Source organism: Microtus ochrogaster, unplaced genomic scaffold (genome assembly GCF_000317375.1).
Source record: "Microtus ochrogaster isolate Prairie Vole_2 unplaced genomic scaffold, MicOch1.0 UNK51, whole genome shotgun sequence".
In the NCBI taxonomy this organism is placed as follows: Eukaryota; Metazoa; Chordata; class Mammalia; order Rodentia; family Cricetidae; genus Microtus; species Microtus ochrogaster.
In genome coordinates, this window is record NW_004949149.1 from 950,417 (window position 1) to 975,327 (window position 24,911).

Sequence of the window (24,911 nt, forward strand, 5' to 3'; positions counted from 1 at the left end):
TAATGTATACAATTAATTGATCATTCATATTTTATGATTTCCATGTTCTCTTCAGAAAAGTGGAGTCTCTGGGGCTTTGGGGTTCTTCTAGAAAGAACTGACATAAAGAATGTGTTATGGAAAATATGATTAACAAATGGCTTCTATAGCTGAGTTGTGTCTGACTATCAAGATTTGAACCACATGTGTGCCCAATCTGGTGCTCAGAATTCCTCACAAGATAACTTTGAAAGCCGTGTGCTGATGACACTGGGAAGTTAGCAGTCCATGTTGAGATGTTCTTAAGAGTAGACACTTCTAGATGGCAGCAAGAAGAACCCCAGGAGGCAACTAAGATAACAGAAACGGAGTGGTCAGAAGACTGGAGATGGCATTTGAGCCTACAGCATGGCACATAGGGAAGCAGAACTAGGCTGCATTGGCTACACTACCAGCTCTAGACCTCTGGGTTCTGACTGTGACCCTGGCTATGTAGTAACTGGTGCGGCGGGGCTGAGTCCCCAGAACCCCACTGCCCGCAAGGCTAGCTTTACCTGAAATAATTACACGGACACTGTATTCTTTTAATCACTGCTTGTCCCATTTCTATCTAGCCTCTTCTAGGCTAACTCTCGCACCTGGACTAGCCCATTTTTTATAATCTGTGTAGCACAGCTGGGTGCGCTTACCGGGAAGATTCTAGCCTACGTCAATCCTGGGTCGGAGCTTCATCGCGTGTGCCTCAGAGAGCAGAGCTCTCGCCTCTGCCCGCAAGAGTGGAGCATCGTGTCTCTCTGAGGCATCTGCCCCCGAGAGGAGGGCTGTCGAGTCTCTGAGCTCACTTCCTCTTCTTCCCAGCATTCTGTTCTGTTTACTCCTCCCACCTATCTTCTAACCAATGAGGGCCAAGCAGTTTCTTTTTATTTAACCAATGACCTTCCTCCATCATGGCTATCTGCATAACCATGAACAATTCTTTTCCACTGTAGTTTTTTGTTTGTTTGTTTTTGTTTTGTTTTGTTTTTCTCAGATTGAACAAGACAGTTTCCTAAAGCAGCAAGTTGGTGACAGGTGTATAAGGATCACTATCGTGCCAGGTGTGTGAGGATCACTCTGTGGCATTCTAGTCATTGTTTCATATTAATCCTTCACCCTCCCTGAAATTCTTGTAGTAAGAAAGGGGCACTTGTTGGTTCCTAGCAGCCTGGCTATCTTAGACCTGAAATAATCGCACAGAAACTCTATTAATTAAATCACTGCTTGGCCCATGAGCTCTAACTTCTTATTGGCTAACTCTTACATCTTAATTTAACCCAATTCTATTAATCTGTGTATCACCATGTTGCTTACCGGCTAAAGTTTCCATCATCTCTCTACAGAGGCTCCATGGCTTCTTTCTGATTCTGCCTTTCTTTCTCCCAGCATTCAGTTTAGGTTTCCCCCACCTACCTAAGTTCTTCCTTGCTATAAGTCCAAAGCACTTTCTTTATTCATTAACCAATAAAAGCAACAGATAGACATAAGGACCTCCCTTCTGTCATCATTTCCCCCTTTCTGTTTAAATGAAAAGGAAGGTTTTAACTTAGTAAAATTACATATAACAAAGCAGGTAACAAGCAAGTATTACAGTTACAATATTTACATCTACTTTATCTTTTATCATAACTAAGGAAAACTATAACTATAATTTTTCAACTACATCAAAGACTCTAGAAGGATATAATATTGCCTACATAGAGTACAATGTTAACAACTTCCAAACCTCTAGAAATGACAGAGACATCTCACTGCCTGAACAGCCACCCAAAGTTCTTCTGTACCATTGGGGTATCCATCTTCAGCCTACAGGCACATAGTATCCAGAAGACTTTTCCATGAATCACTTCCACCTATACTGGCAGTTTATCCAGGAGACTCTTTCGTGAAGCAGGAATCCCAAAGGACCATCTCACCTTTAGGCAAGTTCAGCAGTCATTTCTCTGCAGGTCCTGCATTTGTAGACAAGAAGTCCAGGCAAGAGCAATTTCTTGTCCAAATTGCTAACCAACTCAATAAAGAGCCTCTTCAATGCCCATCCTCCTCTTGAAGTAGCTTGGTGATGCCAGGAGCAGATGTATCTCATTGTCATGAAAAGTCTTAAGTTCTTAAACATTTTAAATGCCATATTCTGTAATCTTTGAAAGGTTTGAAGAATGTCTATCCATCTGAAATACATCTCTGTACATCTAGAAAACCTAACATGACTACAAACTTGACTGTTATAGATGACTATCTATTATACTACATTTTTAAATGAGGTGCACAAACACAATACCTTAATCAAGATCAGAAATACATATACACATAACAAAATTGACCTTAAATTTGTATCAATAAACCAAGATCCACACCAATGCAAATATTTATAGCATATCCCCTTTTAAATGTAAATAAACATTTATAGACAATATTTGGGAATATGGGTATAGTTTTCTTCATACTGCTTCCTGCTGATTGTTGGACATAGTAATTTTTGGGGGTGTTTATGGTAACCTTCAGGGGTCTTGTTATATCAAACCATACCAGTCTGAAAGCAATCCACAGGTTCTCATCTTCTGTGGAAACAAGAGAAGAACATCTTTTCCAAAGCAACATATCCTTAGACCCAAATTTGGAAGTCATGATACCTTTATAATATACATGCTGGTTTAGCGTAGCAGTGCGTACATGAAATATGTCTCTGTACTTAGCTTATTCACAGTCAAAGAACTCAAAGATAACACAATAATATACATAATCCAGACTCTCTGTGTATATTCCATGTTTACATGGCTTATTTCTTTTACTCTATTACTTTTTAATATTTCCTTTAATCTATGACTGCTGTAAACCATTTACTTCTTTTCCAACTCTCTATACTCTTTTTCTTCTCTCTACGTACATTTATCTAACACTAGTACCCATTTAGATGTCTTTTATGTATGAATCTGTCCTACTGTGTATCTGTAATTCTTTTAATTCTTTTTTTTTTTGTGAGACAAGGTTTCTCTGTAGCCTTTGGTGCCTGAACTGAAACTAGCTATGGTAGACCAGGCTGGCCTCAAACTCACAGAGATTTGCCTGCCTCTTCATCCCAAGTTCTGGGATGAAAGTTGTGTGCTACCACCACCCAGTTGTATCTGAATTTCTTTACTGTCCAGGAGTGCTTCTTAAAACTTAAGCTGTGCCATTACTAGTATATACATTATTTTCTGCTTGCCCCACCCAGTCCAGCATGGTGGAGCCACTAGCACCTCTGAGGCATGCATACCACCCTACTTACAGGCACATAGCCAGTCCATGTTGCTACCAAGCAAACCACAATACACTGCTCACAAACCCCATACAAATGCTCGGTTTCCCTAAAGAGTCAGAGTTTTTGCTAGCAGCATGGCCCACAGCTGGGAAGCTGCCATTTTGAAACCATGCAGCTGCTACCATTGAATCAGTAAAACCTCTTTTAAAGGAGCTGCAGCATGCCACCTCAAGCAAAGCCCATTTGGAAAAAAAAAATGCAGCTAAACTTTGTTTTGTTAGTGTCTAGAATTTCTTTTCAAGCCCTCTCAACTTTTACATTGGCTCCAATTTGTTGGAAGAAGCCACTTGTTGGTTCCCATCTGCTCAAGCCCGAAATAATAAGTGTCCTTCTTCACATTCTAATTCCATATCTGTAAATTGTGGCTAATAGCTCCTATTGCCCACAGTGTTTAACCTAAGAATATGAATATAAGAAGTATGTTACTAATATATTATTGGTAATTTCTTAAATCATTTTGCCCACATCGTCTCTGTAACTGGATCTTTCTGAGCATCCAGTGAGAATGAGTAGAATTATCTGTATTTTCAGATGAAGCTAAGGGAATATTTTTTTTTAAAAAAGAGTGTTTAGAATATAGACAGGATGAAAAAATTCCCCCAAGCCCAATAGAAGATGTCTTCTATTGATTTTCATTTACTTTAGACAGGGTCTTGGTACATAGCCCAGGCTAGTCTCAAACGCACAATCTTCTTGCAGCAGCTTCCAGAGCGCCAGGACTGTGGACTACAGGCATGTGCCAGCTGGACTGTTTCAATGCTGCCTTTGTTCTTTTTAATTTATTCTATTTAGTTAACATTTTTTCATTTATTTTACATACCAACCACAATATCCCCTATCTCTTCTCAACCCCTTCTTCTCTCACATAGGCACTTGCTTATCCTGGAGGCGTAAGGAGGTTCTTTGAAGTTTAATATGATGGTTTAGACCATTTTGTAAGAAAATGTTCATTATCCCTGGGTTCCAAGCAGTTTGCCATAGAGAGCTGCTCTGATGGTCTGTAGATCTGAGCTGTTCTCTAAGAAGGCCAAAATACTCTGGAAAAATAAACTCTTTGGTGTCTGCAAATACCCCACTTTGAATTAACTGTTCTTCATTTTTCCCATAGACCGTTGAAGTAGTTGTTTCAAACCATCACATACTCTCTGCCCCAAGCTTCCCCAGCATTGCTTTCTGACCTCTACATTCCACGTAATGTGACAATTTCGTGGGTCACAAGTCAGCAGGAGCTGTAACTGACCTGGTTGTGCTTTCTAGTGCCTGTGAGGCAACATCTTACCTCAGAGGACTTAACCCTCAGAATCGTCTTAGCCAAAACTTTTATTGAGATACTTCTTTTTGGTTGTTAGCACAAAACCTCACATGTCCTTGAAGACATGAGCAAAAGCAGGATCCCTTCAAGAGATTCACAATTTGTTCAACAAAGAAAGGCCAAAACAAGGGCACATGAAATGAGAGATTAATCATTCCTTAGAAACATCTAGTTTTTCTATTCCTTTTTACCCTTAGTTTTTAATCTACATTTTACATGTTAATTTTATTTTATGTTTTAATTTTACTTGTGAGATATTTATCAATAGGCTGAAAACAATTTAGCAGTCATACTCACACACACACACACACACCGAGTTTGTTGATTCTGTTTTGTTTGAGACAATGCCTTCCATAATGCTTGCTGAATTCGGACTAGCTATAGACTTGGGGATGACCTCAAAATCATGATCTTCTGGCCTCTGCCTCTACCTGTGGGGATTACATCACCATTCCCAGATATTAAAACTATTGATTTCACACATATAAGTATTGAACCCAATATATTCACAGGAAAAAATTACTTTAATTTAAGCACCACTCTCTAAAAAGCAAGTCCTGGTCACAATTTGTCCTTAGAACCCTTTTAAAGCAACTTGCATTGAGAAAACGCATCCGGAAATGGCATTCTTCGGTGTGTGTTGGAAGCACACACATGACTCAGTGTGCTGGATGAGAAATCAGCCAGGAAGTGGCTGTTCCTTTTGTTTCTTCCTGCCCAGAAAAGTGGACCTCAGAGACCCTGGAGGCTGCGTTCCCTCAAGACATCATCTCAGGTCCTCCTCCCCAGACGCCTACACAACAACCAGGGTGTAGATTCAGTTAGAATTCAGCAACTTTGTGCACCCTGCCCTTAGTCATCCCTTCTGGCAGCCAACACCCCCAGTGTCCTGAGACCATTACTGGTACCTCCTCTCTCCACCAACTACACTAGCCTCGTCTTTTAGGGCAAGGTAGAGCCCAGTAACCATGGACCTTGCTGAACTCATTAAGTAGCCTTATGTGTGGTAGGAATTTTGTCTGCTTCTATGCCAATGGCAACTGTTTTGGAAAAAATGTTACTCTTGGAGAAAAGAAAGTGAGAGTCTCTCTCTCTTTCTCTCCCTTCCTCCTTTCCCTCCTCCTCTATATCTCTATGTATTTATGTATGCATCTATGCATGCATGTATGTATGTATTTGCGACTCAGGGGTCAACTTTGGGTATTATGCCTCAGGTGCCTTCCACCTTAGTTTTAGAGACAAGGTCTCACTATCATGGCGCTCACCAAGTTGTCTAGGCTTGCTTGCTAGCAAACCCCAGGGATCTGCCTTTGTCTACCTTCCCAGCAGTAGGATTACAAGCAAAGAAAGAACCACAGCCATCTATTTAAGTACGTTTTAGGGACTGAGGTCAATCCTTGTGCTTGGAGACCAGTGATTCTATTTTAGTTCTACAGATTCCTTTAATGGGATGTCAGTATTCCTCTTAGTATTCAGCGGAACCCGGCTTTCCTCCTTGGAATAACTTTCTCCTGCCTTCTGAAACAGCACATATGTTCCTGCTAAAAAGAACAGCAGCAAGCAGCACGCACTGGCTGTCTTTCTGAAGTGGAATGTGGGCTGGGAGCACGCTCAGACAGAGCCATGCCTGTGTGCAATGCCAGGCGATGCCAGGCCAGTTGACGGTTTGTGGCATGTTGGTGTGAGATATCAAAATCCAAAGAGACTCGAGCACAGACTTGTTTATGATCCAATTGCTTGACGATGGAATCTGAGCCACCTCGGGAATATTCATGAAAACAAGACAAAAACTATTTTCTAAGGATTGACACCAGAGAAGCTGAGGGAACAGGGCTTGAGTTCAAGAATGGAAGTCTTCTGGTACTGACAAGAGTGATTTGGGGGGGAAAAATGTTCTTTTTATATGCAAATTAGCTGTCTGCCTTACAGCTGGCATGATTTCTCGCTCCCCAGCCCAGATAATCCAAGTGTGTTTTCAGAGAGCACCATTGTTCCAGGCAGAGTTACATTTTCTTTTCCTTTCCCAGACTGCCCAGTGACGCCTTTGATCTGGCATTGGCTATGGAGCGGATTTTAGTCTCTATAATGTTCCCTAAGTAAAGATGTGAGCTCCAGCTTCTTGGCCACCTTTTCTCCTCTGATGGGCATGTTTCCACTTAACACACACAGAGACACATATAAATTATGGTGACTTAGTTTTATATTGTTCCGTACATGACAAAGTAAAACATTTTATTTCAAGGCATATTGTCCAACCCGAACGTAGCCTTTTAGAAGAAAGAAATCAGTTTTATGTGTAAGAGAATTGCCTGGAGTGGAATTTAGGAGCAGTGGGCTCAAGTTTCAGTGCAGGAAGAACTGCAAAGCCAGCCTTCTGAAGCCAGAACTTGGCAATTCCTGCCGGTAAACCATCACCTTGATTCCCCGAGAATTCTATCATCTGTTTCTTCGCAACAGCATTAGCCTTCATGCTGTCCCCTAATGTTATCCGAGGCCGACTCTCAAGAGTGTAGAATCTTGAAATTCCCATTGGCAGCTGATCCTCCACTGGGTGGGCAGACGAGCCAGCTGTATAGACAATTGACTGTGACTCTGAGCACTGACTTATTGGTTGCTGGGATTTGAACTCAGGACCTCTGGAAGACCAGCTTGTGCTCTTAACCGCTGGACCGTCTCTCCAGTCAACACTGACTTATTGGTAAAGTGAAAAAGAGAGTCTTCATTCTTGAACTTCACATCATAGTCTACAGATATCCACTGACTCACCCTTCCCCCCAAAACACGCATTTGGACTTGATGGAGCAGTGAGACTGAGCGGGTCGCACACTATCGCCCTGGGTCTGATCACAGAGCTGACCAGAGTCCACGTACCAGAATTAACATCGCTGGTCTCGTAGTCTTGGCATGATTTACATATCACCTTAGAGGACAACAGTCGTAGAAACTAGGTGGTGGCGATTTAGAAGCTCACACTCACAGTGCTACTCCAGTTTGCCTTGGGAACTCTGGCATTAGGATACCCTCCATCCATTCCTTTGCTCATCTCTTGTTAGTCCAAGTCACATGAATGGGGATGTTACCTTTCTTGGGAGAAATATAGTGACTTTGAACTTCGGAAATCAGATTTTTTAAATTTTATTTTAAGCTGGTGACTAGAAAGGGAAAATAAAAATGTATAGAAATGAAGAAAACTTTCTAAGGCTTCGAGTGTTTCCTCTACGTGCCCACATTTATACATTTAATCTTATTTTTCCAATAACTCTTGGTTGTGTTGGCAGTTATACATGGTTATAGTCTCTTTAGGGAAGTGTATGTTAATTAAAATCTCCCACACAACACATAAGGAGAAATTAACATTTTTTATTATGTCTACAGAGGTTTCAAACATGGTTAGTAAACTGAGAGGAGACGATGTCGTTTCTCCTTGACCCTGTGCGTCTCAGATTTTATGAACACTCAAGCGGCGGTTCCTGTGACCGTGTCTTTCAGGATGATGAGAGGAACATGTGTTGGAGTGTAATTTGAGATATTAGAGAAGAAAACAGAAAGCAATAAAACCTATGAGAAAAGTTACAGAAAGCAGACATTTTCATTAAAAAAAAAAAAAAACCTAGAAGGAGCAAAGAGACAGAGGATTAAAAAAAAAACAATAAATAAATTAAAGACAGCTCCAAATTTCAGGGGGCAGAGAATGGAGGTGGAGGAGAGCTATGCCAATGGCTATAGATCAGCTCAGTACCGTAACAGTTACGTTCTTCTAGGAAGCAGCTCTAAGGTCATCTTACAGAGGATGCCCAGCTCCCCATGGAGCTTTCCTTGTGTGTGGGCATGGGTACCAGGCAGGAACACTGTACATAGTACCCCTTTCCTTCACCCAGTTGTGTTCCTAAGTATCTAGTCAGGGAACTAGGCACCATCACCCAGTAAATCTACTCAGGAGTTCTGTAGTATAAGGACTGGCATCCCAGGCTTCATGGAATTGTTTCTTAAATTTCCTGAGGGAAAGAAGGGGGAAAACAAACACCAGTCAGAGGCAACTGAAAATAAGAAAGCCTAATACCCTGGAGAAGCAATTAGGGAGAGGGTCTATTAGACTCTGAAGTGTTCTATACATCTTTCTCTGTATGATGCAAATTAACTTAATCTGTATGTAATCACTGGTGTAGACTGGTAACTGTGAAGCCCTGCAATGAAATCCGATGATTTATTGAACTGCAGACACAAGCGAAATTGGTGTATCAATTCATCAGTAGAATCTAATTTTCTAGAGTACAAGAAGAAACACCGTCTAAGTGGTATTCTGTAGAAACAAAACCAAACATTAAGAATCTGAGCCACAGATAAGACCCTGTCCTCAGGCTGCAAAAGTCTCTCTTAGTTCTCAGGGAAGAGGCAGATCCTGATTGCAGAGGTGTTTGGATGAGAAAGGTATCTGTGATTTGGGACAAGCTGGAAAGCGCTGTTTATTTCTCTAAAGCCCTGTGGGTGTAAGGCCACACATCGGATCTAGAGTACTTCCTGTCTTGTGTGGTGTGACCTCTTTTGGTCTTCACAGGCTTCATATTTCCCTAAGAACAGTCAGGGCACAGAGTTCCTTACACTTACGTTAGTACAAAGGTGCACTTCCATCTGGCTACCCTCGGTTCTGCTTTACTGTTTTTAATTGCAAGGTTTTGCTGGTGTGGTAATGCAAGTTCTTAATGTGAGCACTTAGGAGACTGAGGCCTCACAAGGTCAGCCTTTCACACACACACACACACACACACACACACACACACTTATACCCACACATACTCACACACAAGCACCCACACACATTCACATTCGATATATTCACACATAACACACACTCACTCACACATAGACATATAGCCACACATACACACTCACACACATGTAGATATTCACACACACACTCACACATACACAGACACACACACATATACACTCACATACACAGAGATATATGCTCACACACACAGACTCACACAGACTCTTACATACATGCACACTCATACACACATACATATGAAGACTCACACACACTCACACACACACACACACACACACACACACAATCTTATTGTTTGATTTAATACTATGACAGAGAATTTTGGCAATAGCAATTTAGATAAGAAAAGGCTTATTTGGTTTCCTAGTTCCCGGGTACTGTCCATCATAGCAAGGAGTCATGTGGAGTAGCAGGCGACACCAGGTCGTGTTGCATCCACGGTCAGGAATCAGAAAGATGAATCCTGCTGATCCGATCACTCTCTCCTTTTTAATCTTTCTGAGCTCTGACCCAATTCCAAGGAAAGTTGCCACTTACATTTAGGGCGACTCTTCTTACCTCAGTTAAACTAATATACATAATCCCCTACAGCCATTCCCAGAGACTTGTCTCTATGCGATTCTAGATCCTGTCTAGTTGATAACCAATATCAACTACCATCATTACCTTATATGGTTTTTATGCAAAATCTACCTTGTCTTTGTTGTTTTTTCAGGAGGTCAAAAAGAAAGAGTCATTTGCAAAAAGCCATAGTTCTTCAGGCATGATGCAACTAGTAAGCACAGTGTTATCTTCATCCAAAAAAACAAAAAACAAAAAGACAAACCTTCTTTAGGCTAGGGATGTAACTTATTGGTAGCACACACGCTATCCCAGCACATATGAAGTCCTGGGGTCCCTATCCAGTACCATACAAACTGTGGGTGGGCATGTGTCCTAACCCATTATAATCAAGTAGAGACTGTAGAATTGGAAGTTCAAGGCCATCCTCAAAAACACAGAGTTCAAGGCAACCCTGGGATACATGATATCCTGTCTTGATAACAAAATAAAAATCCAAGTATTTCTTTATTATACTATGCAGTGTCTCCTCTGCTTCTCATTTTTCTCTGGCTCATCTTATCAGAGAATTTTAGAACTCTGGAAAGTTGTCATGGTACCCCACCCACTTCCCCAGTCCTCATCTGTTCACTTCTAGGGGAAAGGGGGGAAAGAGGGGAAACATGGCCAGTTGTGAGTAACACTGGATGGATGCTGGTAAGGCAAGAAAAGGATCGAGCTCCACAGGGGAAATGTTCTTGGGTGGAAGGAGAGGATTGCCTGGGCTATCTACGAACACAGGTACCCCAAAGCTGGCATCTGTCTTCCCTCAGTCCTGTACCCCCAACATCCACTGTAAGCCTCAAACCTCCTTGAATGGACAGTTGGGCTATTCTCTGATGTGAGTCAAGAGACTGTTTTCAGCTTCCAACTACAGTTGCCTAGAGTGATGGAGAGACTCCTTGGGCCTAATAGACATGGCATGATTTAGATAGCCGCTTGAAACACAAGCTGAGATTTTATTTAATAATGACAGTGTTTTGTGGATGATGGAGTCTTTGACTTGAGAACAATCCCAAAACTGCCCTCTCTTTGACCTCAGGATCCTCAAATAATAGAATAATTATCAGAGCAGAAGCCATTCTTTTCTTTTTCTAGACGTCCAAGTCACGCTGCAAGCATCTGGAACAGACACTGGTAGCTTCTAGCCCTCAGGCTGAGGTTAGCCCAGGGTGGCTACTGTGGCTTTTCTAGTGCTCACTCGCAGGGTGGCTGGGATTTCAGAGCTTGAGCAAATCCCAGAATGCGGCCACACTGGCTGCCGTTTCATGTCCTTCTGGTGGCTCCTGTGCCTCCTCCCAAGACACAGAGGTCCCCTTTATCGTCATCACTGCATTTCCATCTGCAAGAGAAGAGCTGCCTGGCCCCTGTACAAGCCTGAGGAATGCATCACTTACTAATACCATTTAGTTAAAGCAGAATTATTATTATTTTTTTTTTGTTTTTTGAGACAGGGTTTCTCTGTGGTTTTGGAGCCTGTCCTGGAACTAGCTCTTGTAGACCAGGCTGGTCTCGAACTCACAGAGATCCGCCTGCCTCTGCCTCCCGAGTGCTGGGATTAAAGGCGTGCGCCACCACAGCCCAGCAAGAATTATTTTTAATCAACCATTTAATAAGTATTTTTCCCATTTCATTAGCATAAATTAATTATGCCTAATTATGAATTTTTCCATATTTTCATATATGTATATAATGTATTTTGATAGCATTCATCACCCATTACTCTCTATGACTGCCTTATTCCCACTCTTCCCAACCACTTCCCTTCTATGTTCATGTCATTTATGTGTTTATTTTGAAGGCCTAGTGTGTTTAATTAGGATTTCTTGCCAGCAAGGTGTCACTTATAAGGACAGAGCCACCTTACCAGTGACTACACCACTAGGAAATGCTCCCTTTCTTCTCCAGCCACCATTGAACACTCATGGAGTTTTTTTGGGGGGGAGGGATGCAGTAAGAATTCTTAAATAAAACAGAAGCAAAGATGCGCAGATGTCGCAGTCCTCTGGTGGGAAACACTGCGGAAGGCTGCTTATCCAGGGTACTCTGGAGTAGAGCTCCTGGGAAGTAGAGCCAGGGGAAGAAGGCTGCTGTGGAAGACGGGCGGCACAATCTCGGCTTCTGTGAGCTCATTTTCAGGGTTCTTGTCTTAGTCACTTTGTATTGCTGTGAGGAGAAGTCACAACCAGGACAATATATAGAAAAAGAGTTTCATTTGGCCGCTACTTCAGTTAGCATCTATAATGGTGGAACATACGAGGAGCTGAGAGCTCTCATCTCAATCCACAAACAGGGGCAGAGAGAGAGCCTTGGGAAACACACAAATCTTTTGAAGCCTCAAAGCCACCTCCAGTGACACATGTCCTCCAACAAGGCCACACCTCTTAATCCTTCCCAAGCAGTTCCACCAACTAAGGACCAGGTATTCAGATATGTGAGCCTATGGGGGACCATTCTCATTCACCCCACCGTAAATCTTTACTGACTACTGAAAAATCCCATGCAGATTAGATTTCATAATGCTCAAATGAGTAGCATCTCCATGCAGTAAGCACTAACTTAGCCTTCACAAGCCCTCCAGGGGCAGTTGCAGGAGATATAGATTCATGCTTATCTGTTCCACTTTTTGATATGTGGTCTGTCATAGACTGGCACTTATAAAGAGATACAGATCTGGCAACAGTTTTTACAGAGTGATCTAAGTATAACTATACCAATAAAGTTTATTTAAGTAGCAATGGCATCAAATACTGTTACATATTAATATAATGCTATTTGTAAGCATGAGTCTTGCATGTAGAAGTTTATCATAAGATGTTATGATACCCATGTTCTTTCCACCCTGACAGATGAGGCAGTTGAGTGGCAGAGTTTGTGATTTATTTACTCTGTGTCACAGAACTAGAAAACAGGAAATCCAAGGCTACATTTTAGGAATTCTGTTGGATCTTGGGATCTCTCTCTGTCTCTCACTGACTTAGCATTAAGAAACAGTAAATGCCGTGGGCTGTTGTTCAAGTAGAAGAGAGATGAGAGCACAGTCTCCAACGTAACTATTGTTGCTGTCGTTCTCTGTGTCTGGCTTTGAACATAGGCAGTAGCAGAATACAAATGGTGGTGTTGTCGGTGCACTTCCGGGCTCACTCTTGGGGCATTGAGAGAGCTGCACAAAACCTTGGTTTTATGTGCTGTCTGTTCTTACGGGAAGTACAGCCAAGAGGCCCTCTGCTGAACCACAGAATAGCTGCTCGCTTCTGGGAAGAACCACAGCCACAGCCGATAAGAACTCAGAAGAGGTGTGACTTATTTTGATCAAAGGTGTCAAGAGCTCAGAAGGCAGGGTTGAGGCCGCCACCAGAGAGTGGGTGAGATGTGTGCTTTTGAAACTCAAAGCCCTTAGCTTTAAACCCCAAAGATGAGATACTTGTCAGCTTCAGTAGACGTTCACAGTGAGCAGAAAGCCAAAAGGACCAATTCAATGAAACACACTCAAAAGGCAAGTAAAGGAAATGACGAGAATGACCACCAAAGAACAATTGCACGAAACCTTCCAGTGCAAGAAATTTCCCAGCGATATATTGATATATAGAAATCATTTGTAGGTGGGGTTTTTGTTTGTTTGTTTGTTTCTTAAGAGTAGATTTATTAGAGTAAGCAATAAATGATAGTAACAGTGGGACTTCTGTTGGCAGATCCACTATGCAAGAGATCATGTTGATCTGCTAAAGAGAGAAACAGAGACAAGGACTTTTGATGCACTCTGAAGGTTCGGCCATGAGCAGAGTGCCTCAAAAATTGTGCAGGTGAAGTAAGCTGGGGCTGTTTTGTTCCACTCGTGCTTTCATTTAGAGTTTCTGTTTTGCTTAAGCCGTGTGGTTTCAGTAAGGACAATATAACAGCAAAATGCTAGGCAGGAATAAAAAGACCCCTAGTTTGGCAAGAAGTGAAGAACTTGCATAGTCCCCCAGCATTGCTTGGTTATCAGAACTGGACTTAAACCAGGCTGGTTTCCTTTCAAAGCGCCTGTGTTTTCTGTCTCCTTCTGTTTCTATAAATAAGGAGCTCTGCTAGCCGTTGGAAGGTGATAATTGCATCTATAAATTGCTTCGCTTTCAAGTTTCAAATTTAAGCTGTGTTACCTTTGTCCTAGTGGCCCTGCAAATTGCAGAGGTACCATTGCAGAGTGTAAACACACCCTTCTCCTCTGCCTGTCTTCTTGGTCACTGAGTGGGTTGGGGACAGTCTGGAGCCCTGGATATTACCATGTATCACTCACAGGGCTGCGTCCTTTTTACCCTAGCAGTAGCTGCAGCCTGTGGCAGGCAGGCTAGCAGTTTTACCCATCTCTGCTGAGTGAGGTATTTTTTGATTACACTTAGTGGTTGATTTCAAGAAGTAGAAATTAAAAAAAAAATCCAAGAAAATTCACTATTTCAAAATCAGAGCAGGGAGAAGGTAGGAGAGCAATACCAGACGTATTAAGAAAAGGAATTAAAACCAATCCCTCTAATTCTTTTTCCTTTTCCAAAACTAGGGACTGCTGTGTGAGAGGAGAAAATACTCCAGTAAATATGGCATAGTGCTGGAGCTGCAACCAGACCCGACTGTGTCAGAGAAAAGTTCTTAGAATGTGTGGCCCCTGGGCAGCAATTACCCAGTCCTTATCGGAGTTGCTTTTTCCCAGGACAGGACTGAATTCCAGACAGAGGGCACTTTAACCCCTGCCTGCTTCCTCTTGTGCTTGAGCTGTCTGGTAGGGTAATCACTCTTCCTGTTTCCGCAGGGTGGAGGACTGGAGGAGGCAGTTCTAACACAGGTAGGGGAGGAACGTGAAGAGTGCATTCAGACATTCGTCTTAACCCAGCCAGGGTCAACAAGAAATATCTTAGTTTCCTGGCTGTGGCCCACATTCACTGCAAGATGCAGGAATGTGAATGAAAGCCCAGGGGTTAATGGCTAGTCAGAGTCCCCGCAGACCGGGAGCTGTGTGCCGACATATTCACACGCTGGATCTGGGATCTCCGAGCACTCGAGACTTGCATGTGCTGCAAATGTGGTCAGTGGAAATGAACTCTCAATTCAGCTTGGCAGCACGTGACTTCCTATTTCTGTAAGGTACTTCCAAGAGACTTCCTCTGTAAAGCCAGCTGAGGTCCAGGAGATTTCCTTCGCGAGTAGGCAAAGTTTGTTTCAGCTCTGGACAGAAGTTTGCCCTAAGAGATCGAGTGAGGTGTTTTTCTTTCTTTCTTTTTCTGCTGTTGCCAGCGTGCAAGGATCTTGTGGCTCCCGTCTGTGATCGGAATCTGAACACAGTAGTGCAGATCTCAGTCATCCATCCGGTGGAGCAGACCCTGACGAGGTACTCCAGCACGGAGATTGTGGAGGTGAGCCTGGCATGGGTTTCTCTCGCCTGTCGTCTCTCTCCCTTTCGCTGCGCCGCTGTTGTCCCTGTGCATCTTGCATGCCGCTCCCTCCTCCCCCCACCCCTGCCTCTCTCCCGCCCCTCTGAACAGCTGACATAAGTTAGCCTGTGGTCTCTGGTCCTGCTGTTGCTTTCGTCTGTCATTAAGGAGCACAGATCTGAGGTTTTGAAGCACATGCAGAATAAACAGATGGGAAAGAATTTGACTTTCCTTTGAAAGGTTTTAGCTTTCTTCCACCGAAAACTTTCCACTGTGAATTCCAAGAGAACAGGATACTTGCCTATTTGTGTGTCTATGTATATGATCTACTGTCTATATTGATTTTAAGGAGAATGAACATATTTAGTGATGGAAAAAGTTTAACGTACAGAGTTTAAAAACAGGCGAAGGGGATTTTGCTCTTTATAATTTTTCCAGCCCAGTAATGAAAACTTGGTATTCTCTACTATGTGTCTTTCAAAGCACAGTGTTTTCCAAAGAAAGGAAGGTGATTAACTTGATTAGCTATAATGTTTCCGGGCAGAATGTGTAAATGTTACTCATGGGATGAGAGATTTCCTATTTACATTTACTGTTGCTAATGCAACATTCACCGGGTATCGGGAAGTTCATTATTGCGCTGGCTCACATTCGACGGGACAAGTTTCCCTTTAGATGGTTTTGTTCTCCGGACACATTTCAGGACATCAGTGAGTGACAGATACTTATCTGAACATCCAGGGCTCTGGAGAGTGTCCCTGCAGCTCCTTCAGCTTCTCTTGTTTCTCTTCGACTTGTGCGCCCCACTGTTGAGAATGTGGAGTTTCTCTGTCAGAACGTAGGCAGTCTGCTCTAGCCTTAACCGGCTTAGCTCAACGTTTGCTTTGAAGCAGTAGATGGAACCAATGATTCAGACTTCAGGAGAGTCATTTCTATTCTGGGAATGGCCTAAATCCTGTGTGTAACCCTGCGTCTGCTCCTTCACGCAGGCCTGAATCTGCCCTTTGGAGACTTTAAGTTCTAAAGCCGGTACAATATATGGTTAGCTCATAGTTCAATTAAAAGTAGATAAAGTCATTTTCTTAATGAGAAGACCTCAGGTATTATTATACCTTGGTCATTTTTAAACATTGCCAAATTTCAAAGTAACTTGATTTTGCTTTTATTATTTTGTTCTACTACCCTCATTTATTGTCCTGTGATAAAACACACGTAATTTGAAATCTATTATCATAACTATAAAAGTAAATTATGTTGACTTTTATATAGAATATACATAATTTTCTTAGCTGTTTTATTTACTGCCTGTTTCCAAATATGTCTGGCCAAGAAAATACCGTTTTGTGAGCTCGAGGCCAGCTTGGTCTACAAGAGCTAGTCCCAGGATAGGCTTCAAAGTTACACAGAGAAACCCTGTCTCAAAAAACCAGAGAGAGAGAGAGAGAGAGAGAGAGAGAGAGAGAGAGAGAGAGAGGACTATTTCCCTTTTGAAGAATAAAAAGATGAGTAAATTAGTACCACAGACTTTCAGAAGTTTTAGTAGACTATTGGCTTACAGACTTTTAAAAACATTTTCAAATATATTTGGCCACACGTGTGTGTGTAAAATGCCTTGTTGGAGACCAGCTTTTTAACAGTGGTTCCGAGGCCCTAAAATGTCTTGGTGATCACATTCCAAGCAATAATTGCTTTTCCCCAATCTATCAGGTTTAGACGATTCCTCACTAGTTTCCAAGTTTGTCTGTGAACTGAAAGGTCACCGTTAGACATCTAAAAACAATCACACACTCATAGAGCGTAGCTTTCTATTGAAGCAAAGGAAGAAAAAACATTTTTAAAGAAATAGCATAGCATTTACCAATGGCTGAAGAAAACAGCTTCATTCAATTTGGTGAGGTGGTATCTTAGATTATTTGTCTGAACAATAAAAATATATGTAGTATTTTGTATATGTGTGTGTGTGAGAGAGCGTGTGTATGTATGTATATATTCAAATGTGCTGGCAACTTGTCCTAAAGATAGGTTCTGATTACAACTTTTAAAACTGGGTTTATTTTAAAGTCCTTAGTCACTTAAAAAATGCAAGTTCACCTACTCAGTAGCGATCAGTACAGTGGGGCCCTGGGCTCACGGCCCACAAGCAACACTTGGCTCTTCAGATCTCTCTTTTCACAGAACTGTTCCTAGAAAAGCAGGCAAAGACACACTCTCTGTGTTCTCATTTGTCCCTGCATGCTGCCAGCTACAGTTGCTGCCTTACTGAATCCAAGTTATCTGCTTATGCTCTTTCAGGGAACAAAAGACCCACTGTTTTTGACGGGTGTCACATTCCCATCCGAGTACCCCATCTATGAAGAGACTAGAATAAAACTGACAGTCTATGATGTCAAGGATAAGTCTCACGACACTGTAAGTACTTGAACTTCTTTTTCTGGGAATAAAGGGTGGGTTTTAGACTTTGCCAAGCTGTTGGACTTTGGACGCTACCAGAATTTTTAAACAGGGCTGTTTGGACTGCACTTATATTTGTCTTGTGGCTGTACTTTACTGTGTGTTGTTCAAACTCATTTGGCTTGTTCCCAGCATGGCAATTAGCTAGGAACAAAGACTTGCTGAACAGACCTATCTCTCTTTCCTAAGAAGGCTGATTTGATCTCTTGGCTTAGATATTTGCTGCAATTTTAAGCTGATCGGACGATAATTTGGGTGAAGGACCAGATTAAATAATAGTCCATTTTTTAAGATATTGTAACTGCCAAAAACCGAAGTCTGACGGTATTCCACTCCCACTATTTGTCTGCTTATACTGCGTCTAGAGAAACTATTTCTTTCCTGATGTTGTTACTACCCAATGTAAGAGTTCATGGAAACTCTCAACTGAGTCCTACTCAGCTCTTTTACACCAAGGACTTGCAAAGTCTCAACAGCCTTTTGTCCTAGATACTCCAAGATTCCTATCCAGTTTGATTTTCTTGTCAAATGAGTCCTCCGTCCTGGTTAGGCATTTAGGTGTCCTGATACAGTCCATGAAGATGTGACTTATAACTCCTGACCAGGTCCTGACGCTGCTGGTGGATACTGAGAAAGGGAAGCTGACCTTCCCCTTCAAGTATCTGTGATAATATGGAGGTCTATGTGTTTTTAAGGCAGCAGAATGATGGGATTTTAATACTCAAATATGAAGCAAGAGGCATGGAAGAGTTTTGATGGCACTTTGACCAGAAAGTTCCAAGGAGGGCTCTGGTTGAAACCAAAGAGGGAGAATGGGCTTGAAGAACCACTCAAGGGTTGAGGTGTACCCTCCCCCCCCACCCTCTGCCTTACTTTGGCCATAATAACTCTATATATGTAGTAGAAGGAGCTCACATGTACTGGTAAGGTTATTTAGTAGAGGAGAAACATATATTAAAGAGATTTATGTATGTTTATATACATCAAACCAAGAATTTTCACTTCTTATAAATTATGGAATAAATGCCCCATTAAATGTAGGCATATTCAGGGGCTAGAAACAGCCATAGCAGTCACTAAAAAAGAGAGTTGCTTGCCTAGGATTCTGGACTTATTTTACCTACCAGCCTTGTGTTTAAGAGAGCTTGTTTTCTATATGTGCTCCTCCCTGATGCATTGTTATAAAGAGAAAATGAGTAAATGTGTGGAAACTGTTTAGGGTCCAGCATATGCAGAGACATGAACAATTAGTAATTACTATGATTGTAGTCATCATTTTGCATAATAGTTCCCCATAACAGGTAAAAGCCAAATAAAAGTCTGATGAACAAAATCATTTTCTGTATTTAGTAGCTTTTCTCTTAAAAAAAAAAAGAAAAAACCTTTTTTTTTAATTGAAAGAGAATTCTAATTCAACTGCTGTTCATGTGAATCTGACTTTAGGGCGACCACTCTATGTTGCATGACCAGTAAGGGAGGTCTTCCTGGAGAGGCTAATTCTCTTTCTCTCAGAAGTTGTTAGTTGCCTATAGTTCTTTATCTAGGCATGAGACCTTTCAAAATCTCCCCACCTCCATGTTTTCCTTACTATTGCTACCTTCAGGTCTTTTCTAGACAGTCATCTCTAGGAGAGACTTTCACAGCCGACTTTCTGCTATTATAAGTCTTACAATCTTTCCTCCCTCTCTTCTCCACTGTTTGTATTCTAAAACAGATGCAAGAATTTAGGAACATTTTTCCTTTCTGTCTTCTTGGGAGTTATATATATATATATATATATTGCTTTTCTTTTTTTGATTTGGGGAACAACACAAGAAAATGGAGATTGTGGGGGGATGTAAATAAGGACTGATTGGTTATGTACAAAGTCCCCAACTTTTTCCTTGTCCCCACAAACTTCTGGCAGTTGAGAGAAAGAAATGGGTGGAAAAATCACCCAGAGGGGAGTGAGAGAGAAGCTGGTTCTAATGGAAGGTGGGCAGCCATGTTGCATCCGTAGCGGGAAATAATGATCTGAGGGTGTAATGGAGGACAAGGAAGGGGAGCAGAAACAGTTGGCTTCCCATCATCACACACATAATTAAAGTCAGTCCTGCTGCAATGCCGAGTATAAACAGAAAGAGATTGTGAGCAGGGTAGAGTTTTAGGAATATTATGCTTCAGAAATTTAAGTTAGTCTCCAAGAGTTATGGCTGCTAAATTTTAGAAATATCAGAGGTTTCTTAGCTACTTTTGTTGTCTCAATGGCAAAATACCTCATGGAAGCAACTTAAGGGAAGAAAGGTGTACTCCTCACTGTTCGGGCATACTGCCCATCAGACCAGGGAAACCAGAGCCATAGTGGCGAGCAGCTTTGTCCAGGGTGGCAGGAATCTACAGCATGGCTTTTTATATCTTGGTAGAACGAGAGACAGAGAGAGAGAGAGAGAGAGAGAGAGAGAGAGAGAGAGAGAGGAGAGAGATATTAAAGAGTGAGAGGAGAGATAGAGAACTGAAGTATTAGTACTGGGTTATAATCCCAAAAGGCCTACTTGTACACTTCTAGTAGTCTATGCCTGAAGTACATGTCCAAAATGTCCCACAATCCCCAAGATCTAGGGCCCTAACAGGAGCAGGGTATTCACACATATGAACCTGTGGTATATAGTTCACTCTGAAACCTTAATACAGTATTAACCACCCAAAGTGTCTTAATCTTCTACAATCCCGCCTACTTAAAATGCATGCATTTATTAATCCTCCACAGGTAAACAGCTCGCTTAGTCATCCCTTATACTTTCTGTTTGCTTTGTTGTGAAAACTCATTCTGTGGATTCCTTTAAAGACCTTCTTCTTTGACTGGCAGTGTTCTCATGTTAGCGTATTGGGTGAACTGGAAACTCTGGCTGTAGAATAAAATGTGGGAAACTTGAACATATAAGAGATGCAGCCGCTGTCATTCACCAAACGCTGTCAACTAAAGCAGAACCTGTTCCTTCCTGATGATGGAAGTGTGAATAGAAACACAATTCATTAATATGCTAATAGTCCCCAGAGATACATGCAACACTGCATCTCTTCCCACCATCTCTTGAGGTTCCCTTTGGGGTGGGGAGAGGAAGTAGGTGGACTATATTACAGTTTATACGTGCATAACAACCTAAGTGCTTTAGATTCTAATATTTCTAGACAAAAGGAAGGAGACTGAATTTGTGTATGTTTGGGGAGATTGGTGATTATATACATATATTTTAAAGTATTTTAACTATGGTGCCAGCAACCTTTAGTCATATTAGACTTGGAATAGTCAGGTCTTCTTGATTCATTTGGCCGAGTCCTCTAGTGGGCTGAAGCCGAAGACTTGGTTGCTTGTGTCTTCCTGTGGAGTTTATCCTTGCTCAGAGCTAACCAGTCGGATACATGTGACAGCTCACTGCTTTATGCTGCCTTGCAGACATACTTGTGTTAGATGCTACTAGAGAGAAAAGGTGATCTTCTCCTCTGTGTGTTCTTGCAATGCACACTGTTACCTAGCTGTTCTTACATTCTTCCGATCAACTGGACCTAAGGTTGATTACCTCAGTGACTCCCGCAGAAACGCAATTAATCTTCATAACAAACGTGAGGAGTCTGACTGTTGCTTCAGAGTGACTGTCCCTCACCTCGTTCATAGTGCCTTCTGGGACAGCTAGATGGTGACTGTTGGGGGCTGTGAGTTGAGGAGGAAAACAGGAACTGTCAAGATCATCATCAAGACTTTGTAATATTTTGGTTCTTCCCTCATTATGAAAAAAAATATTTTTCTGAATGACTGGGTTGTTCAAATATGCCACTGCTGTAGGAATCTAATGCCTGAAATAGAAATGTATGGGCTAGGTATAAAATCTCCTGGGACCTGAAATGTATTTTTCATAATGTTATTTACAAAAATCAGCCTCAGGGACAAGTAGGTATGGCGGGTCTTTCATATTACTGTGGAAATTTCTGAGCAAGGAGAAACTTGTGGCAAAGAATATCAGTATCAAAAGTGGTTTCTCTTCTTTCTCATGCAAGCTGGGGTGTTGGAAGTCACTGAATGAAGTTCCTTCTGCCGTGCTGAGGAAGGTTGTCCAATCAGCTAGCGTATGATTAGGTCAGAGCATTGCTTCTACCTGTGGTTGAAATGTGAATTTCTGCCCTGTTTAGCAGAAGTGTTCACTGACCTGCTTTTTGCTCTGGAGGTAAATAATTCTTTGCTCTATCTATGACTGAATTAGTTCATAAGAGAATCTGGTGTGTAGTGGAAACTAGACAATCCCGTGGTTAGGAGATATAGCCTACCTCAATTTAAAAATGCCAGTCACTGCTCTAACTGTCCACTAAAGCCTTACAGAACATCAACAGCACCAGCCACAGTGCCTGTAAATGTATTGCTTCCTGTGTTCTCTGCCCCAGGTGGATACAGTTAGTACAGATCAATCCCTAGACAAAAGGATTCTGTTCGTTCATCTCTGGTGTCTGCACTGGCTCTCTCCGAACATTCAGTCTAACTAGTTAAGACACAGACCCTGGTATCAGGGAATGGCGAGAGGCGGAGGGAAACAGAAGGCAGCTGAGACTGCCGACCATTGAAACTCTCTTGCGCACTCCATGCGTGCTCCCTTTCATTGTATGGCAGTCCCTTAAGTGTGCTATCACTGTGCTCACCCTGAAGATGCAGCTGGTGTCTGGAGAATCTCAGGCCATGTTAAAAGGCTTTCAGCTCTCCAGGCTCGGCTATAGTGCTGTGCTACAGGCATTGGAGGTTAGCTCTCCTTCACTCTCCCCCCCCACACTGTACATTTCCATTTCAACAGATGTGTTAAGAACACTCTTGTCATAGAGCTTAAAAGCTTATTATTTAAAAAAAAAAAAATCAGTGTTCACAGACAGGGAAAATATATAACCCAAATAGCCCAAATTTTAACCACTTTTAACAATCATATTCATATACACATATATCAAATGTTCATATATATATTTGATTGACATTTAGTTGTTTCTACTATTTGACAACAATGAATGAAATATCAGATATCTGTGCTTTTATTATTTTTAATATATATGGAGGAGCATAATTGTTAGATGATAGGGCAGATTCGTGTATGTATATGTATATACATATATATATATATAAAATATTATAATATATATAACTATCCATAAAGGAAAGTAAAACATAGTGGGTAAGACTATTTGTGAAATTTCTAAGTTTATGGCCAAACTTTTGTGTTTTGCACTTGACCTTGTTTTTCTGTTTGTTTTGTGTTCTCTCTCTGTGGGCTTGTCAACACGCCCCTTCTCTCAGGCTTGGCCTCTGGGAAGGCATGGTTTACAATGAGGCTAGAGATCAACATGGAAGGGGTTCACGTGCTTCCAGGCTTGCTACTCTTTCGAAATGAGTTCGCCTCCTATGAGCCTGATGAAAACTGTCCTGCCTTCAGAAATGGGGTGCTTATTTTAAATTACTGTAGGCTTTCCATATAATAACATGGGTGGGTATAAAATGATGAGTTTATTAGAGATATATGCCCACGTAACTTCTACCTAAGACAGGATAGAAACCATTCCACTTTTTCCAGAAAATTCCCTTGTGTCTTTATGCAGCTAACATCCTATGCAAGCTCAGACAACCACTGTCTCATATTGGCATGACATTTATTCTTAAAATGTATGTGATTGAAGTAGTATGGAATGTTTCGTCTATGACTGATGACTTTTGCTCAGCATGATGTTTAGATTCATTCATTTGCTGTGTGAATCAATATCCCATCTTTGTTCTTGCTGAATTGCATGCTTTTGTGACAGGCCCCAATTTGTTCATCATCTCTTTATTGATAGACGTTTAGGTTGTTCCTAGTATTTGACAACAATGAACGAAACATCAGATGTTTGTGCTTTTATTCTCTTGGATATATACTGAGGAGCATAATTGTTAGATGTTACAGCAGATTCATGTTTACCTCTCCTAAAACAATGAAACTGTGTCCCAGGCCGCAGTTGCTCCTTGCTACCTGACATTGCTGGTTCTTTTATTCAGCAGGAGTTCATCAATTGCATTTTCTGATGGCTGATTATATTTAAATCTTTATGCTTATTGGATATATTTACCGCTGAAGTTTACAAGCCTTCTGCTTTTTCAAAGTGTGCTTTCGTTATTGTTTCTGAGAGTTCTTTGTATACTGTACAGACACATGCTCTTGGTGAATGGCTGTGCTGCAAGGTTGTTTTCAGTCTACGGCCTAACAATTTCTTTAGGATGTACTTATAATTTAAAGCTGAGATTATTATTCTTTTAGTTCAAGGTTAGTGTTTCTTTTTTGGAAATTGTAATAAGAACACTGAAAACCTCCCTTTTAACAAGACTCTGCATAACCTGACACTTTAAACTGCAGTCTCAATGTGTACACAATCTCTAGAAACTCTTCATGAAGAAATGAGACGTTATGCTTAGGAACTAGTAGGCATTAGCAGGTCCTTGATCACTGCAGCCCTTGTCCTCCGCACCACTCCCTGGTAGTGAGAGCTTGCCAGCCCTAAACTCCTTAGACAGTAGAGGCACAGTGTTTGTCCATATGGAATGGGCACCTTTCATTTAACAATGTTCTCAAGGTCGACTCCTAGGGTGGAGTTTCCTATTTTCTTAGGGCTAAGTAATGTTCTGCCACATTGATCACCGTGTCTTTATCAATTTCCTGATAAATATGGGCTGTTTCTCCTTGGCTGCTATTATGACCAGCACCACACTGACTCTGATGTGCTAATAACTCTTGGAAATCTTGATTTTACTGAGTTGGTACGAATAACTACAATTGCTGTATTATATTCATGTTTAATGCTTTCATGGAAGAGTCTAGAAAGGGTCTAGTAATCCCTAGATTGCTATTCTATTTTGTTGGATGTGATCCTGGGTTTTCTGAAAGGTTTCTGTAATACGGGTTGCTTCTTAGCGTCTCTTGTCCACATTTATGCCTTTGCCTTTCTACACGTCTGCATTCCTACCTCTGTCTTTGCCCCCCTCTCCACAGCGTTCGTGTCAAGTAC

General features: G+C 41.6%; 1 protein-coding gene across 6 annotated transcripts in view; it reads left to right on the plus strand.

The window, feature by feature from the left end:
- Inpp4b (inositol polyphosphate-4-phosphatase type II B) overlaps positions 1 to 24,911 on the plus strand; it is a 762,195-nt gene that overhangs the window by 410,014 nt on the left and 327,270 nt on the right. For all 6 annotated transcript variants that reach the window (XM_026777265.1, XM_026777268.1, XM_013354610.2 and 3 more), the window contains 2 exons: positions 15,283 to 15,401; positions 17,712 to 17,828. In XM_026777265.1, the coding sequence (XP_026633066.1) occupies positions 15,283 to 15,401; positions 17,712 to 17,828 (236 nt within the window). The remainder of the gene's footprint in view (positions 1 to 15,282; positions 15,402 to 17,711; positions 17,829 to 24,911) is intronic.